This window comes from Eutrigla gurnardus (genome assembly GCF_963514095.1).
Source record: "Eutrigla gurnardus genome assembly, chromosome: 8".
Taxonomy (NCBI): domain Eukaryota; kingdom Metazoa; phylum Chordata; class Actinopteri; order Perciformes; family Triglidae; genus Eutrigla; species Eutrigla gurnardus.
Genome location: NC_139922.1, coordinates 11,041,548 through 11,060,245, shown reverse-complemented (window position 1 = coordinate 11,060,245; position 18,698 = coordinate 11,041,548). Strand labels below are relative to the sequence as shown.

General features: G+C 40.1%; 1 protein-coding gene across 1 annotated transcript; it reads left to right on the top strand.

Moving 5' to 3' along the window:
* Positions 1-1,322: 1,322 nt before the first annotated feature.
* sdcbp2 (syndecan binding protein (syntenin) 2) lies at positions 1,323-18,682 on the top strand. The gene is made up of 9 exons (XM_084015196.1): positions 1,323-1,472; positions 7,154-7,205; positions 7,921-8,017; positions 12,172-12,272; positions 13,106-13,270; positions 14,371-14,546; positions 14,844-15,015; positions 15,981-16,072; positions 17,018-18,682. The coding sequence occupies exons 2-9, from the start codon at positions 7,155-7,157 to the stop codon at positions 17,070-17,072; spliced, it is 909 nt and encodes a 302-aa protein (XP_083871322.1). The 5' UTR covers positions 1,323-1,472; position 7,154; the 3' UTR covers positions 17,073-18,682.
* Positions 18,683-18,698: the final 16 nt, after the last annotated feature.

Sequence of the window (18,698 nt, the reverse complement as noted above, 5' to 3'; positions counted from 1 at the left end):
CAGAGCTTTTTTTTATTTACACTGTGGCACTACCTCTACATATCCAAGTCTTCCTCCACTGTTTATTGAGAGCAAAAGCTCATCTGCTCTGTTGTGTATGGTAGTTATGATGCGCCCCTGTGCATAGTCACGAGTTATGAAGCACACACACACACACACACACACACACACACACGCATACCGTGTGGAGTGACTGGTGGATCTGAAGAACACAAGCAGTAGAGTGGCACCCTTACTGTACCTGGCTCTATCTGGTATTGGGTGTGAACCCAGATCACCTGGTTGATTAAACCAGTCATAATCCTGGACATTGACAGCTTTGGGGTTTACAAATACCTCGGTGTTCGTTCACCTAAACAACCAAGTGTACTGGTTGTTCAGCCAGCACTGTTCTGGTCTGTCCTCTGGACTCCATGTCATAATGTCACTGGTCTTGTTTCCTAGACTTCCACGCTATCAGACTTCTTTTTTTCAACCAGAGGAATCGCCCCCTGATGGCCAGTAAAGAGAACGCAAGCTTAAGGCACTTCAGCTTGGCTTCACTTTTCAGAACAGGAGGTTGCCACCTGCTGTGTGGGGATTCAAATTAAATATTTTCCTGGTCTTGGTTTTATCACACTCAGTTTATACTGTGGGGGTATGTGGTTTTAAGAGTGTATCTATTGTAATGCTATCATCCTTGGTTGAGAGATGGTGCTACAATGTTTTCTCATCATGACATGCATTTTGTTTTCAGGAACAATTTGAAGGGTAATTCATGCTGAATAAAGTATATAAAACAATAGAGATGTATGAAAAGCTATTGAAGGAGGATAAACAATACGGTATGTTGGGCTTTTAATTAGATTTATTTGGCATGTGATCATCTTGGTTGTCGTTACCATATTTTGTCTTGTAAAGCCATATGAACTGGCTTTATTTTAATTCTGCTTAGCTATTTAACTAAAACAAGTAAATAGTTTATTTGACAATTACGTCTCGTCTGGGATGATAAGAGCCTGGAAGACATTCAAATCAGGAAGTAAAAGAAAAAAACAACACATGATTTTTAGATAACATTGTTTTGTGTCACCAAAGTAACGTGACATATCACATGCTGTCTCTTTGCATTTAAAGCATTTCAAGCCTGAGCAGCTTCTCACTCAACCATTTACCAGGAGACGCCCGTTAATTCCCCGAGGGTTCGGGTCGCCTTAAGGGGCACCACGTTGAGATTTGGCCATGGGGTCCGTTTCTTGTATAACAGTCACAGCGATTCAAAGTTCATGTGACCGACGCGGGGCGTGGCCTATACGTCAACGATGTGATTGACGTGGTTTGCACGACCAGGAAGCCAGCAGTGACATCACTTTCCAGAATTCCCCTCCAGCACGACGAAGAAGAAGAGCCAGAGCGACCCAGAGAGGAACAACTGAGAAAAATAAAGGAGTTTTCTGCTGTCTGAGACTGATTTTACAACCAAGTCATTGAAGGTGAGACTCTACCGAACTAGCGGTAACTGTTGACGACACGTCTGAGGTTTCCTGTACCTAACAAGCTAATGATACGGCTAGCTCTTTGCTTCCCTGTTGTTTATGTCGGAACAAAGACAGTCTGCTTGGCGACTCAGCTCAAATATCATCCCTGTATATCTTTATCTGTTCTAAACAGCTTCTAGAAGCGTCTGCCCGATTAAACCAGCCCATAGCGGGCTGTTCGCTTTTAACGGTGCAGTGATGCACCGTGACGTTAGCTAGCAGCGGTTTGCGACACTTCATGTTGTAACGCTAAGGAAGCCAGTCTATTATAGTATTATAGTAACAGACCACTGGTTCCCCTCTAAAAAAACACATAGAGACGTTTGTCGCAATGTTATAATACGAAAGAAACGCCTAGTATTATAATTCAGCCCTATGTGTTGTCTTTAAGTCTGTGTTGTTATAACGTTAATACAGTAAGCTAGGTCCACGCCACGGTGCCTTTCAGAAAGGATAACGGTTTGTTATTAAGTTTATGTTAAGCCTGAACTCCTATAATACACTGCGGCCCGTCTAACTGGACCGGTGGAAAGGGCGTGGGTCAGTTCAGAGCAGCACAGACCTCCTGTTTTAGTTTTTACCGTTGTCAGTCCTCCCTCCTTCCTTCCTTCCTCCCTCCCTCGGTCTCTTTCCCAGCCATGTCAATAGACCGGAATAAGCTGCCAAGACCGCATTCTTCTATCTAACCAATTCGTTCAAGCTTACTGAAGTTAGCCCTCTCTTTCCTCTCCAGTCTCCACCAAATCTTTTGCTTTGCTAGCGACATACTTTCAGGCTCGATTAGCAATAAGCTCAACAGTGATGGGAAGCCTCTTCCTCTCAGCAAAGGAATGCATTTATGAGGTTTGCCTGTTTGTATACAAATGTAGGACATTTTCATTTTTACATTTCACAGATTGGACATTACACTACCACTTAATTTGAACTGCAGCTGCAGAAGTGATGAAGGATTAGAGGCCAGGGTCCTGGCACTGTGCATGCTGGCTCACTGGAATGACTGTGAAACATTATATAGGATGGGACCATAATTAATTTGATCAATTACACCTGTGTTTGCTCTGCATTGATGTGTTAAAATGGCTGCAGTGGAAAGAGCCTTGTGAGGGAGGAATATAAAGCGAGCAAACAAGCAAACAAACAGAGCTCTAAAACAAACACTAGGCGGTATTAAAATGCCCTACTGTGTCGCCTAACACAATGATGGTCTTGTCTGCGAGGACTGAGAATAACAGAGTAGAGTAGTTGCTGGAGTGGCTGGAAGAGTGGCAGTAATGTGGTCAGAATGATTTGCTTATTTTAGGGACTCCAAGATTTCTTTCAGCTCGCTCGTGTCAAAATGAACGTTTGACCACATATCCGTCCACTGTGCACAAGCCACGTCAACGTGGACTCATATTTGTGATGTTTTGTACTCACAAAACGCGCGTGAGTGTGTGTGTATTGTTGATTTGACACAGTATAGTTTATTAGCTCTTTGTGGAAATTATATGTGATAGGGTTAATCAGTACAAAGGGAATTAAGTGAAATCTTTTCACATGGCTTGATATTCCATATTGCTTTCTTTTGTGTCTCATTAGGTATTTGGCTTTTTGTAGTCAGGGGGTTGTCATCCTCCTCACATTGTTTTCCTGTTCCTTATTGAATAATAACCGAGTAATCATTTCACTAGTCTTGTGATTGTGACTCACAGTGTGGGGAAGAAAATGGGAAAGAAATCAGTATGTCAGTGTGTGTGACTGGAGCATTTTTATAAGAGTATTTTTGCCCTTTATTTTAAGGAATCCAATAAATTATATCAGCATCTGAGTGTGAGATTGTGTATTGGCCGCAACATGACCAATCCACTTTGAATATATGTCTTTGTCATTGTAAGTTTTAAATTCAGTGCTTATCAGTTCATTCGTCCCGTCATGACACGTCACCAACTCAGTTTAACCTAATTTTACCTTACATTAAAATAAGTTTCATGCAATGAAGTGTACATACTTTAAATTCAAGTTCAAATAATTTTATTTGGCATTTGCAGAGTATAGAGTACAACTCATGGATCTCTGGGTCATTTAAAGAAGATTAGGGAAGGACAAGAGGGCAAGAAAGGAAGACAGGAATACAAATTATTGTTTTTATTGTCTTTTAAATGCAATATAACTTTTCTTAAGGCTTTCAATCAGCCTCAAATATCATGCCCCTGTAAAGCATTTTGAATTGCCTTGTGTCTGAATACTGCTCTAGCTTACCTTGTGTTTATTACCTGACATTGCACCACTGCGTGTCTCAGCATGATCTGCTGTACTTTTCCATAATCTCTCAGTCAGCTGACTGATTGTTAGCTTTCATTTCCTTTTCTCTCTTCAGGCTGCTGTTCTCTTGAAGAGCCATTATCTTGGCTTCTATGCTGTCATGTGTGCTTTTTAGAGCTGTCCTTGACGAAAGAAATTCTTCGCCAACTAATTTGTTTGTTGATTTTATGGACAGAAACTGAGTTTCTCCACAAAGGGATTCTTTAGCAGATATGCGCTCATTAAAATCTCTGAAAGAAGTCATTCGGCATAAAAAATGACTAATCAACTAAAGAAATCTTACTTGACTAAGAACAAAACAATAATTAGTTGACTAATGGGTCATTCCGTGTCATTTCATCAAATGCCTCCCACCTGACCATCTCAGAATGTCCTGAAAAAATTCAAGTACAAAGACACACTTGTTAATAGGACAAATCCAAAATATTAGGTCTCTACTTTCAATAGTTTTCTCATGAAACATCATTCAATGAAGGGTAGTTTAGACGGTTTTTGGCATCATGCTCTGAAAAGCCATTTTTAAACGGCAATATCTAGAAAACTATCTCACCTGTGGCCTTCAAAATTTCTACAGTGTATATCTGTTACTAAACGCCTCCAGACATGGAATATCAGGGGTGTAGCTCAATGATAACCTAGTATGGTAGGTACTTAAAAAGGGGCTTGTTGAAATAAAGTAGTACATTTGAAGGATGGCTGAGCTCCCATTTTTGCAGATAAAAGACTTCTATCACTTCTCCCTCTATCTCTGGTGTTAGCTTAAACATTCTACAAAATATGGTTTCTCTCAGATTATTAGTTTCACAGATATTAAGGCTCAAAAATGGAAGTAAACACATCTTTGCCCAACTTCAGAGTCATATTCCAAAAAACTGACAACATGTATCAGGTCCAAACTTACTTTTTTTTAAAGATCATATTCTTGTTAAAATCATATTAAAAAATCGGGAGGGTGTTTTGCCTCAATTTGTCGCAGTGATTTTTTAAAATCCTGATATTGGTGGGGTTTTTGTGGCTGGTTTTGGTACTGCATGTCCTAACGGCCTACTTGTAAACATCACAGGAGGGCAATTCAATTGTGCTTTTTATCATTTACCAAAGACTTACATGTGACTAAATGCTACTGATAAATTTAGCCTCACGAAAACATTAAAATGGATCACAGTTGTAGTTACAGAGGCAATACGTCCTTGAATGTGAGTTAAACATGGTGAAAGCAGCTTTTAAGGTCTTAAACCATGAACAAACATAGCAAAATAATGAAGACTGTACATTTTGTCATACTTTAAGTACATACATTACACAACCAAATCAAATAATAATCTTAATTTGAGCATAAATATTTTACATTACAGTACAAAAGTCTCCAAAGTGCGATATTGAATAACAGTTTGTCTCTATGCTCACTATGAGGGATCACACATTTTTCATCTTTTAGATCCAATTCCTTAGTCACATTCATTAATTTGGCAGTGACTTTACAAATAGTCTAATGTACATCTCTGCTCTATTGTGCTCATCTTTTTTGATGGCATACATGCACCCAGTTTCTGTAGAGGGAACGTCTATCCTTGCAGTTCTATGCTGCAGTGGGACATTGCACATGTCTTCTATTCTTGGCCAGTAGAAACTCTTGGCAGGGCCATGTGGGTGCATGAACTGAACCAGTACATCTTCATCTGAAACATCTCTGATACTTCCTATCCACCATTTCTGATCATACACACAACTCACATATTGTCTCATAGTGAGCACAGAGACAAACTGTTATTCAATATCAAACTTTGGAGACTTTTCTACTGTAATGTAAAATCGTTATGCTCAAATTAAGATTATTATTTGATTTGGTTGTGTAATTTATATACTTAAAGTATGACAAAATGTACAGTCTTCAATTCATTTGTTCATGGTTTAAGACATTAAAAGCTGCTTTCAGCATGTTCAACTCACATCCAAGGACTTATTGCCTCTATAACTACAACTGTGCTACAATTTAATGTTTTCATAAGGCAAAATTTATCAGTAGTATTTAGTCACATATAAGTCTTTGGTAAATGGTAAAAAAAACACAATTGAAATGCCCTCCTGTGATGTTTACTTGTAGGATATTAAGACATGCAGTACCAAAACGGCCACAAAAACCCCACCAATATCAGGATTTTAAAAAATCACTGCGACAAATTGAGGCAAAACACCCTCCTGATTTTTTAATATGATTTTAACAAGAATATGATCTTTCAAAAAGAGTAAGTTTGGACCTGATACGTGTTGTCAGTTTTTTGGAATATGACTCTGAAGTTGGGCAAAGATGTGTTAACTTCCATTTTTGAGCCTTAATATCTGTGAAACTAATCATCTGAGAGAAACCATATTTTGTAGAATGTTTAAGCTAACACCAGAGATAGAGGCAGAAGTGATAGAAGTCTTTTATCTGCAAAAATGGGAGCTCAGTCACTCTTCAAATGTACTACTTTATTTCAACAAGCCACATTTTAAGTACCTACCATACTAGTTTATCATTGAGCTACACCCCTGATATTCGATGTCTGGAGGCTATTAGTAACAGATATACACTGTAGAAATTTTGAAGGCCACAGGTGAGATAGTTTTCCAGATATTGCTGTTTAAAAATGGCTTTTCAGAGCATGATGCCAAAAACCGTCTAAACTACCCTTCATTGAATGATGTTTCATGAGAAAACTATTGAGAGTAGAGACTTAATATTTTGGATTTTTCCTAGTAACAAGTGTATCTTTGTACTCAAATTTTTTCAGGACATTGTGAGATGGTCAGGTGGGAAGATTTTCAGAAATTTGATGAAATGACACGGAATGACCCTAATCAGCTAAGAGGGGACAGCCCTGGTGTTTTAAGTTTTAACCTCCACTCATGTTTACTCATGTATTATGTTTGTTTTGTTGCAACTTGTACGTCACCGTCTGCCGACATTAATTTGAAATTCATGCATTTGAAATGTATCTTGAACCAAATGGCTCCCTGCCATATGCATGTCAAGCATCTTGCACTGTGGTTTGTGTTGCAACATCCTGAGCAGAAAGTCTTTCTCTCTTAGACCCATTTTCTTTATCTGTCATATGTTATATCTGTGCAATTTAATGCCTGGCACTTAGGCAGATAACTCTTTCACTGAGCCATTTGAAGCAATATTAATATATAATATAGCTTAATGGAGAATGAAGGTAATGGATCCCATCAAGGTAATCCCAGTCAGTAGTCTGGTGTTGCTTATCTGGCTGGTTTCTTATCTCATATAGCTATTCCATCCTCCCTTTCTCAAGGTCTTTCACTCACAGCTCCTTGTATTTTTTCCTTAGGATGTCTCTGTATCCATCCCTCGAAGACCTCAAGGTCGACAAGGTTATGAAGGTAAGGGTGAATCAATTAAGACGTTTTCTATCTGGAGATAATTGCTTCCTGATCATATGTGCAGTCGGCAAGATGTTTGCAAAAAGGAAATATGATTCCATGGTTTGAATGTAGTGAGCATTTATAAGGCACACGGATTTAATAAAATATTTAATTCGATAGCATTGTGGGAAATGCAGTGTTTTTGATGCTTGACCAATGCAGGAGACTAAAACTCATGTCTCCAGACGAGACCTGGCCAAGAGGCCTCCGCTGCATGATTCTCACCATCTCTTTTGAGTCCACCAACTTCATTGGAGATAATAGAAAGTTACATGAAAATAAATCAAATATCAAAAAACTCACAGATTAAGCATTTACATTTGCATGTCACTGAAGATATCCTTTATTGTTCTGGTGCATTGTTGTGGAGGAAGAAGGATTCCACAATCACTTAATCTGATTACGAGTTGTTGTATTTCTTTGGCCCAGAGTACTGTTTCATTTTGAAGTGCATTGAGGCACACTCAACTCACACATGCTTAAAACCATTCATTCAGGATTTGAGACTTAATGTGTTTTATTAAAGGACATGCATTTCTAATGAAGATTAATGTTTCCTAAACAACCCTTCTTCAATCTTTCCTCCTTTTCCCCCCTCCTGCCTTTCATCCAGTATTTACCATTTTAAGTCCAAGTACTTCCAATTGACTGGTGTGCCTTCATTAATTTCTAGGCCCAGGCCCAGTTTGCCCAGTCTGCCACCACAATGCCAGCCATCACCGAGGGAACCTACCAGCCTCAGCCTGCCACCGCGGGGATGCCAGGATCAAGTGAGTCACATATCATCCCTCTATTGTGCTAATAACATGTATACCATTAAGGAAATCAGTAATACAATATCTAAGTTGCAAGCAAAACACCTTTGTCTGTATCTGCTTTGCATTTTTCACTCCGTCTCTTTTCCCTTGTTTCTCATGCTGGATATTTCTTGGTGATTCTATGCGGGGGGTCTGTGGTTCTGAGCCTGTGTTATTCTTTGGAGAAGAACAGCTTCGTAGTATTAGTGATGCATAAAGACGAGTAGAGTGAGATAATGGGATTGGAGGAGGAGTTATGTGGTCTTTGTAAAACAACAGGAGTAAATGGGCCCCCCCCCCACTGTGGCTATGACTTCTCTCTCATTCCATCTGTTTGAGACTCTTTATTTTGTTCTCTCTCATTGCATTCTGCTCGGGGGGAGACCTTTTTTTTCTACATTTGTGTGAAAGAACACATGACAAGGATTCCTGTTTGAGATTACAGTACACAACTCTTCTACTTATTTTGTCTCACTTCTCCCCCTTTTCCCATTCTCCCACTCATTCAGTTTCTCTTTTCTCTGTTTGGATGCAAAGTCCTGTGGGCTTTTGGTCTTTTGTTTTTACCTCAGCAGAGCTAGCTATGGGTCACCATGGAGACTAGCTCTAGCAGTTGTGCTGGGACACGGCATGATGGGAGAAAGAGAGAGGAGGAGTTGATTTGAAAAGGATGGATAGAGGGAGGAGGGAGAGACCCAGGGGAGTGAGCAAGAGGAGCGATGGGAGGAGAAACAGAGAGTGAAGTGAACAAGGACTGATTGACATCAACACTGAACCACAGCCTCGCCAGATATGCTGTAAATTGCGTCTCAACCTCAACAACACAACCTTTTTTCTTCCTGTTGAGGTTTTCTTTAAATAGGTGTAAAACAGATGCACATTGGCATTCAGGTTCAAATGTTCTTAAATGCAAGCTGATGATATATTGTTAAAACAGGTTGGATTTCTACGTTTCACATCAATCATGGACTGGTTTCTTTTCTTTAATGTCTCTTTTTTGCTGTGCTGGCAAAGACGCTACCAGCAGAAAGTTTGAATGTGTGATATCATATGGTGTAATTTCATTACTCATTCAGTCAGTGACACTCAGCATTTATACGACTGCCTCCAGCTGTGCTGCGGTCTAACCAAAACCAGAGGCCTCTTTTCTTCCTCTTTTACAGTGTTGGCAGTGCCTTTCCCGGTTGACAGCTGATTATGATATAGCGCCACCAGATCGGTGTTATGCCTCTGCTGTTAAAACTAGAGGAATCCACCAATTGCATAGCATGATCAGAGCTTGTTTTCTGCAATATTCAAAATCCTATTGTTTCTGGGTTTTTTTGCAAGGGAACCAGTGAGACGCTAACTTCCAGAGTTCGCCTACAAACTATATTGATATAGAGACAGAGAGAGAGAGAGATCTTGACAGTAGGTATAGTATATATACCCATTAAATACATAGTCTGAAATTTAAAGTATTGTGTGGTTTGAGTAGCCTTTTAGTCATTATATTTCAGAGTTGATGTGGTTCCCCATCATCATCTATGTCATTGCCATACAGACCTACTATTTTTTTGGCAGTTATTTTGACTCAAGGACAAGTCCTTATTTCGGATTCCAAACTTGGCAAATCCCTAAATGAGGACGGTTCTGAATTGCTAAATTCGTACATTCTTTTCCTAAATGCAGTCAGGAAGCATGTTTCTGTAATTGCAAAAATCTGAAATGTTATTCTTCACTGTGATGAGATTGAATAGCACCTTTTAGAAGTTTCTGTAATGAGACCTGACTTATTTGGAAAGAGAGGTTTGAAGCCAGGGCTGATTCCTAAATACTGTTGCTCATGATAAATTCATCCCAGCGTTCACTGATTTGCCCATGTGGGTAGATGTGGAGCAGGTGTGTGTGGGTGAGGTCAATGAAAGACGGTGATAATAGAGGAGAACACAAGAAAAATGTTTTCTCAAATTATGAAACCCATTTCGTTTTTAGGGCCTAGTGGGGGAGTACAGAATGAATCATGATCTCTGTCATTTGTGCTTTTCCATGTTTGTCCAACAATGTGTAGGCGTTCTCTCCCTATTTTCTGTCCCATGACCAGAGCTGTCACCTGTACTGGTGCAGTGGGTGATTTCTGAGTGTTTGGGTGGAGTGTGTATGTAGTTAAGTGATGTAGAAAAACATGTTGACTTTAGACTCCATGTGGCTCAATCATTGGTACAGTGAGTCATTGTTGTTGAAACGTACACACACAATATTGATATGAGTATTGATTCCCTTTCACACATAGATTCCACAATACTGCCGTAAGACCTGCCATTGTTCTTTCATGAACCAACAACTGCAGCAAAAAGGAAGATCCAGCACAACAAAACTCCTCATTTACAGCTTTAATGCTGGCATGCTCATGAAACACTGCAACGGCCGGCTACCTCTGTCCCCCCATTCTGCCTCTGTGCCCTTCATACACTAGACACTTTAATTATAAATATAGACACTAAATCAGACACTTTTTTTCCTTAGGAAAAAAATTTACATACAAGTATGTTATGGTTGTATTTCATGTGGACACTTTTGTCCACAAGAGGTCTTTGTTTAAATATATTTCACAAAAAGTTATAATCCATCAAAAACAATGTTGGTGCTAATCATTGACCTATCCCAGACTGGCATAATCAAACAATTATTTTGCCCACAGTCTTTATTATATTGAGAACATTTCAATTGTTATGAATGATTTTATGAATGAGTGGTATCATCACAAAAACTGGCATTTAAAGGGTTAACCTTCTATAAATGAATTAATAATTAGGTGTTATAATCAGGACTGAAGTTAAAAATGGACACAAAATAAAAGGGCTTCCTTGTTGCTGGTGTAATACAAAGGAAAAGTATCCAAATGCTGTTCTTCTTGGCACTCTACACAAAGACTCCAAAGTTCTTTCCAAGCACATCAGAACAATGTAAAAGGGGAGTCAGTTCTAACTGTCTAGCATGCATAGTCATGTACCGGTATGTCACTTTGCAGTCCCCGTCTGATTTAGCTGATGCTTATTTTCCTTCCTTTGACTACCTTCATTACATGTGCTTTCCTAGTCGCTGCCAGGGTAAATGCAGTCATCACTGCTCTGCTCAAAGGGCCACTACAGGCTCTTGTTGCCAGGAATGTGATGCAGAAAGGCCAGAATGTCATGCAGGAAGGCCAGAAGGAGGAGAGACAGGTACATACTGTCCAAACCAGGGAACCTATAAAAGAAGGAAGGGACAGTCATACGAGGTGCCAACCTGCCCATCAGGATCTAATCTAAATGTTCATTCACACACTCAATTTGGGGTTCGGTACTTGCCAAAGGACTGGGACTGCTCTGGAGGAGTCGGGGATAAAACTGTCTCATTAGTCGACGACCTTCTGATGAGCCCCAGCCACCACTATAGCACCTTTTGTTAACAACAACTAACCCCCCATTGAAGGCATTGGGGCATCTCTAAAAATGATATTTATTCCTTTCTTTTCTTCTGCTGATCCGATGTGATCCGTTGCACCCTTAACATTCTGGAGGTGAATGTCAGCCAGCTCTGTCTATAATGTTTCCTATGATTGTTGGGAGGCGGTGCTAATCTGGACCGCTAGTTCTTACTTTGTTTGTCAATGAACTAAATTTGCGTTTGCTTTTTGTTTAGCTAACGTTAGCTAGCAAAATCTCTGTTGAGAAGTCCTACATTAATTTGGAGATAAAAAATTAGTAATAAATAATCCATGTGAGTAAAAGCTGCAGTGTTGGTGAGTGATAGCAAATATATTAGTATAGTATAGTATATGAATATACAGTGTAGCAAGGAATAAGATCAGCTTAAAGACGCTTAAGGTGTGCCTAATGCTAATAGAAAGCCTTGGTAGGGAACTTCAATATATAACCCTATATGTAACATTTGATTATTTTTTTGCCTCTGTTAAGGACAGCCGTGGTTGGAGGCATTATGTTTTTGGGGCGTCTGTCTGTCAATGCATCGGCCCGTTCACATGAACTCTCCTCTGGTCTTTTTCTCCTACCAACCACCTGTCTCTCACTCCCTCCATCTTTCTTGGGCTCATTTTTTCACCCACCGTGACTTCTCTCCTCCTACCCCTCTCTCCATTCTCCCAGGCTTGTACCCGAACTTAGAGGAGCTGGGAGACTACATGGGTCTGGCCCTCAACAGTGATGAAGTCCAGAGGAACCTGGCCTTGGTGCCTGTGGCTGACAATGTAAGTGTTCCTGTATGTCAATTTTTTTTTACATCACTTGAGTCAGTTTATCAGACTTCGCACAGCTCTTGCTGGAGACACTAAAGGCTTCTTACAGTATTTTTCCACATATGCAATCGAAAATGTGTGTCTTCATTCGATCCATTGCTCGTAGAATTTAAATCCGAAGGACAAATAAAATTATATAAATTTACATCATAGATTTCAGGTCACTTAAAAGCCTCTCACTTAAGCCTCTCAGCCCTCGCTGGATAAAACCTGTTTTGAAGGAGATGAAATGAGCTGTAGCTCTATCAGACCACAACAGTGTTCTGTTCCTGGAGATCCACATTGCTTAGTGACTCACCAGGCCTGGAGCAGAGTGTGGGATGGTGTGAGCTCTTCACTCCTCTCCATTCGTGTGCGTGTCTGTGTACTTGTGGATCCGGCAGATATCAACGCTCTCACAGCACCCTCGCTTGTCAGCTGGCATTGAACTATCTATGTCCTCTGACATTTGCTGATATATACCATTATTTTTCTGATGTATTTAGTTTCTTCCATGTCAGTGCAGATCATATTAATGATGAAGTTTCTAAAAGCAGCGCATAAAGCATTCCTGATCTCATTCACTGGTGGAGGAGGAGATGAAATTGAATCCTCCCACGTGCCTCTATTTGATGCAGCGTTCTCTTTTATCTCCAGCTGAATTTTAATGTAACATGCCTCTTTAATCCTTTCGTTCTCGCGCCTCTGTCTCACCCCCACTCAATTTCCATCTTGTTCTTGCTCAACCCACCTCTTTTACTTTCCTCACCTTCCATACTGTCTGCCTCCCCCCTCCCCCTCTTCAGCAAGTGGCAGTGCCCTCCCTCTCAGGTGTCGGGGGGATGGTGCGGCCGGTAACGGGGGCCGACGTCGGTGTCAGGAGGGCAGAGATCCGCCCAGGGCTGCGGGAGATTATCCTCTGTAAGGACCAGGACAGGAAGGTCGGACTCCGGCTCAGGGCCATCGACAACGTGAGTCAGCATCTCTGACTCTTTGACAAGCACCTGCTCTCGCATGAAATATTCAGCTGTCATTAACACTCCTTTGACCACATACGGATCACTTCTTCTCCTCATAAGATCTGGATGAAACATGTTTTACTCTCTATTAAGAACATCATCATCCGGCATATTCATCACTAAGGGTTTCACAAATACTATTGTAAATCCCCCCAATTAGTCAACCACTATTTGGAGTTATTTATAGGGATACTTATTTATTTGAATCTATGTAATCCTTCTGCATTTCAAAACAAATAACACATCAACAAATGACATCCCTTCCTAATGGTATTACAATGTAGCAGATGGTGAATAAATCCACTCTTTCTGTGAGAAAATACATTACAGTGGCGACATGTTTCTATCCTTCTCAAAGTACATTTAGTTTTCCTGGAGTTGTTTCACAGGAAAGGCGTTCTACTGCTTCCACATTCATTTACCTTTATCTTTTAGATTACCACAGCAAATGAACGATGCATAAAATAAAGTAGTTGGGCTGGTTCTATGGCAGTTCATTGGTACATAGTGATAAATATAACATTAGTATGCACAGGGGAGTGTCATGGTACTACACCAGAATAAACACAGTAGAAACTATGACTGTAACTATGTTTACACATCACCTACTGTAGTCTGGTGACTCAGATCATGTGTGCCTTAAAGCGATCCAAGAGTTTTTTTTATTATAATGATATATCTCTAGGAAATTATTACTAGGACACATAATTTGGCAATAAAAACAGGGACTGGATGATGTTTTTTTATCAGTGCTAAAAGCGATGAAGAATTCATGTGCTGTAAGAATAACAAAGAAAAAGCATCCAGCTTGTGTGTGGCCAGCTTGTGTGTGTTTAACGTAGTTAATTATTCAGTGTGTTGAGCTACACTAATACAGTTGGAAACCTTTTGAAAAGACTGCAAAAAGATAAGATACAATGTATTGGTGATCAATGTGGTAATCAAATGACACAACATCTTTTTGTTTGTCTGTCTGTCTTCTGCCTCTTCTCTCTTCATCGATTCCTTGGTCTCATTTGACTCTTTTCCCTGTTTCCTCTGTCCACTCTCAGGGAGTGTTTATCCAGCTGGTCCAGGCTAACTCCCCTGCGGCTCTGGCCGGGTTGCGTTTTGGGGACCAGGTCCTTCAGATCAACGGGCAGAACTGTGCCGGCTGGAGCGTAGACAAGGCCCACAAGGCCTTGAAGGCTGCGGCCGAGACCCGCATTGAGCTTGTGGTCAGGGACAGGTGAGGTTTACCTGTTAATACCAGACTGTAATGTTTCACACATACAGTCACAATGCTGCTCTGCAGTTTTTAAGTATCTCATTAGAAGCAGAAAGTTTGGCTCCATCTGCTGGCTACTTCATTGTTTGCACTGTCCTGCTCCTTCTAATAGTCTTGTGTTATCTTGAGTTTTTTTTATATATATTCTGAATTTACAAATATAGTGGTACGTTGTCATTTTTAGAAGGATCCTTTATAATGAAACTGTAGACCAGTGGATTCCTAATTCCTTCTTTCTCTGTGTGTGTGTGTCTTAAGGCCATTTCAACGCACCGTCACCATGCACAAAGACAGCTCTGGCCACGTCGGCTTCATCTACAAGTCTGGTAAAATCACCTCACTGGTCAAGGATGCCTCTGCTGCCCGCAATGGCCTGCTGACTGATCATTACATCTGCGAAATTAATGGACAAAACATTATTGGACTAAAGGTTTGTATATCTGAGTCTTTTCATCAAATACTCATGCATGATGCCATGTTCCTAGAATGCTTTGTGGGATAACTTTAATTTTATATCGGGCTGCTTGCATACTTGCAGAATGTTGCGTAACGCAGGAGCGAGACGCGTTTCTAAGTAAGTGCAGCATTCACCAGCTTCCAAGTCTGTATAAAGTCTGTGAAGTGGATTGCAACGGTGTTCAGTTTGTATCAGTAATGTAGCCATAGTTTGCTTTTAGTCCAATGTTTTTGTCTGGTAGGTATGTAGCTTCATCCTGCCCTGTGATGACAGCTTTGATTGTGTTCTTGGCCTCAACCTTTCATCCTTATGCATCCCTTAATAAAAGCTGCACCAATGCCTGCAACAAAAACGATATTATCACTGTAACCTTCGTTTTATGATGGACTAGCATCCCCCTTTGCCCTCATACTGTATGGAACTCAACCTGACAGCAGTAACAATGCATACTGCAATAAAAGCACTTAGCTCACCAGCAACATGTAGTGTCCGTCCAGCCGATCTGGTCTTTGTTATGACAGATTCTGTCTGAAAAATAAATCTCCAGATAGACTAGAAGCACACAGAGTTGGCGTTCTCTCTTCACTGGGAACAACTGAAAAAAGACTGCTCAGGATTGAAAGTCTGATATAATAGAATGCATGAATGTAGGCTGTCATGTGGGATCAGAAATTCTGTTGAAATGGCTTTAAATGATGACATTCAAGTGTCTGTACTCTGTATTATTTATTACATGGGTAATTATTGACTTTCTATAGGAGCTGAGGTTGAACTTCAAAATAATAACAACAATAAAAAACAAACAAATAGAAATCCCTCACACCATGGTTATATGCATTAAAACAATGTCCCTAGTGTGACACAGGGGTTAATAAAGCTATAATGTGATGGTAATTCATGGATCTTTACGTATTGCTGTTCCTGTGTGAACATTCCAGGACTCTCAGATCAAGGACATTCTGACCACCTCTCCCACCGCGATGACCATCACCATCATGCCCAAGTTCATATATGAACACATGATTAAGAGGTAAGAGCAATATTTTTAAGAGATGAGACCAAGTCAATGCCCATTCTCATAAAAAATACCCACAGAAAACAAAAAGTCCTCTTCCTTCACTTACATTTTCTCTGTCTTTTATGAGCACAGTAATGCTGTTAACAAATAAATTGGACAATGCACAGACAATTTAGTAATATCTCTGTAGTTCTGGTCTAGACCAGTCTTGAAATAAAATCCCAAGTTATTTTTGTCTCAGACCGACAAAAACAAGACAGAGTAAAAATGCGTCAGATTCCGATAAAAGAGGGAGACCTTCAACAAATGGTTGTTAGACTGGTTTTTCAACACTACTTGTTGGTTTATATGATGTCATGTTTACTCTCATCGGTTTGGTAGTAAACAGTCAATGCGAACACAAAGTGAACCTTGACTAAAAGTCAACAAAGCATCACTTTATTCCTTGGTCTAGAACCAACTAAACTTACAACAATTTTTGAAACCGGTCCAGTATTGAGGGAGTATGCTGCAGATGGCAGCAGCAAAAACAAGCTGCAATGTAATCATATCAAGCAATTAACGTCCCCTAAAAGTGTTTGTTTTGACACTGATGGGATCCGAATGTTATTTAGAAATGTCTGACAACTTTAAATAAAGGACCCTACAGAGAAATACAATTTGATTCTGTTTCTTATCGTTTCATGCGACTTGGCAGCGGTGGAAACATGAGTCAGAGAGAGGACTGTCACGGGACACCGGTGTTATCACAGTTTGTCATGTTGGAGTACAGAAAGTGGAGCTTAGTGTTATCTCAAAGATTGTCAATGTCAGGGCGGAATATTTATCTGTCCTCATGAGTCACCTAGAAAAAGAAAATGGGAAAATAAGGTCCAAGTTGAGAAATACTAACGTTACCCTTTAAATGCTATTCACTGATGGATTTATGAATGTGATTTTTCAACCCCTTCTTCCCAGGATGTCAAGTGGTCTCCTGCGGTCAGCCATGGATCATTCTGTCCCAGAGGTGTGAAAACCAAGAGGACTTTCAACTGTCAGGACATCTACAATACAGAGATCTCTTTTCCTCACCCATATTCTTTATCTCTCTCTCTCTCTCTCTCTCTCTGTCTCTCTCTCTGTCTCTCCTTCTGTCATACCAAAACCACCTCCTTTGTCACCTATCATCCTTTATCGTCACCATTTCTCATCTTTAACATAATCTTAAAATGCCTTTTTTTCTTTACCTTTTCTACATTTCCCTCGTTTCTGTTGACACATCTAGTATTTTTCATATGTTAACCATGTAGTCATGTTTATTTTTTGTATTTGAGATCAAGGACAGTGTTCTTTTTGATGTTTTTTGAAGCCATGCGCACTATCATGAGTCCAGAGCTTCCGCCTCATCGTGGAGACAAATCATTGGCATGTGACATTTCTTCCGGTCAAAATGCTGTAGACGCCAATGGTCGGTCATCAGAGCCCTACCATGTAGATTACGGCTGTGCTCCCGGTCCCTGCACCTGGCCCCTAATGTGTGTACGTAAATAATCTGATCTGAATTAACACCTGGGTCCTCGAGTGAAAAACGTTTGCTGACTTGATTCTAGATTCCAGTGTTATTTCTACTCGGCCAGTAAAAACTAATTTTAGCAAAGATGTTTTTTTGTTTAGTTTATACCATAAATTGGTAGAAATTAGTGTTGATTTTGGCATCAAGATTTTTTGTTGTTATTGTGAATACCCAACATTTTTAACATTTAATTGAGAGTTATGGTTTCCACCTTGGCCAAAAGTTGGCGAGGAATCATTGTACCACATTTCCTGTCATGATGAGGCTCTGGAGTGTTTCATTTGTAGGTACTGGGGAAACACTGTGTGCACATTCCAGGCTAAAATGTAGGGGGAATGGGCAGCAGTAGATGTTTGTTGTTCCATGCAGCTGGGACTTGGCCCTGTCCACAAGCAGTCCACAAAAAGCTTTGAGACAGTGGGAGATGATGCTGCGTTGTTGTCATTAGCGAGCTGGAGGTCATTTGGAAGGCGTTTGTTAGATGTGGTCTTACACTTCAAGCTATAATTTTGGTGGGAATTGTTGGTGTTTGTCTGGACAGGGTCTGTGCTGGGCAGACCCACTAAGTGCACTTTCCACTACCTTTTAAAAGGTTGTCTTTCCTGTATCCATTTCAAAACAGTTGTGCTTTTTTATTATTGTGTTTGTTGTGCCTCATGATAACATCAGAACTCATGAAAACAAACGTGTATGTTAATCGTAGGAAACTGCTGAAATTTGATGCTGAAAATCATCCGCTTGCATCGAAAGCATTAAAATGCCACATCATGGGTTTAGCTATTGCATTTTCTCCCCTCTGCTAAGTGTTGTTAGAGGGAGTCCCTCTCTAATATTCCTTCCTTGACTGATGAGCACAATGAGGCTGAGCAGAGCTCACAGTTGTGGATTTCTACTTGTTATAAAAAGTTGCTCCTTTTAATGCTGTTCAAGTTTGGATGCATGCATTCCTTTTAATTTTCTAGGTATGCAATCTGACAAAACATCACTGTCATTCTGTAAGAAAATCTTAAAAGTTTATATACGAATGTAACCAAGATAATATTGTAAAACAAATAAACAGTCTGCCTGTTCACATTAGCTCAGTGA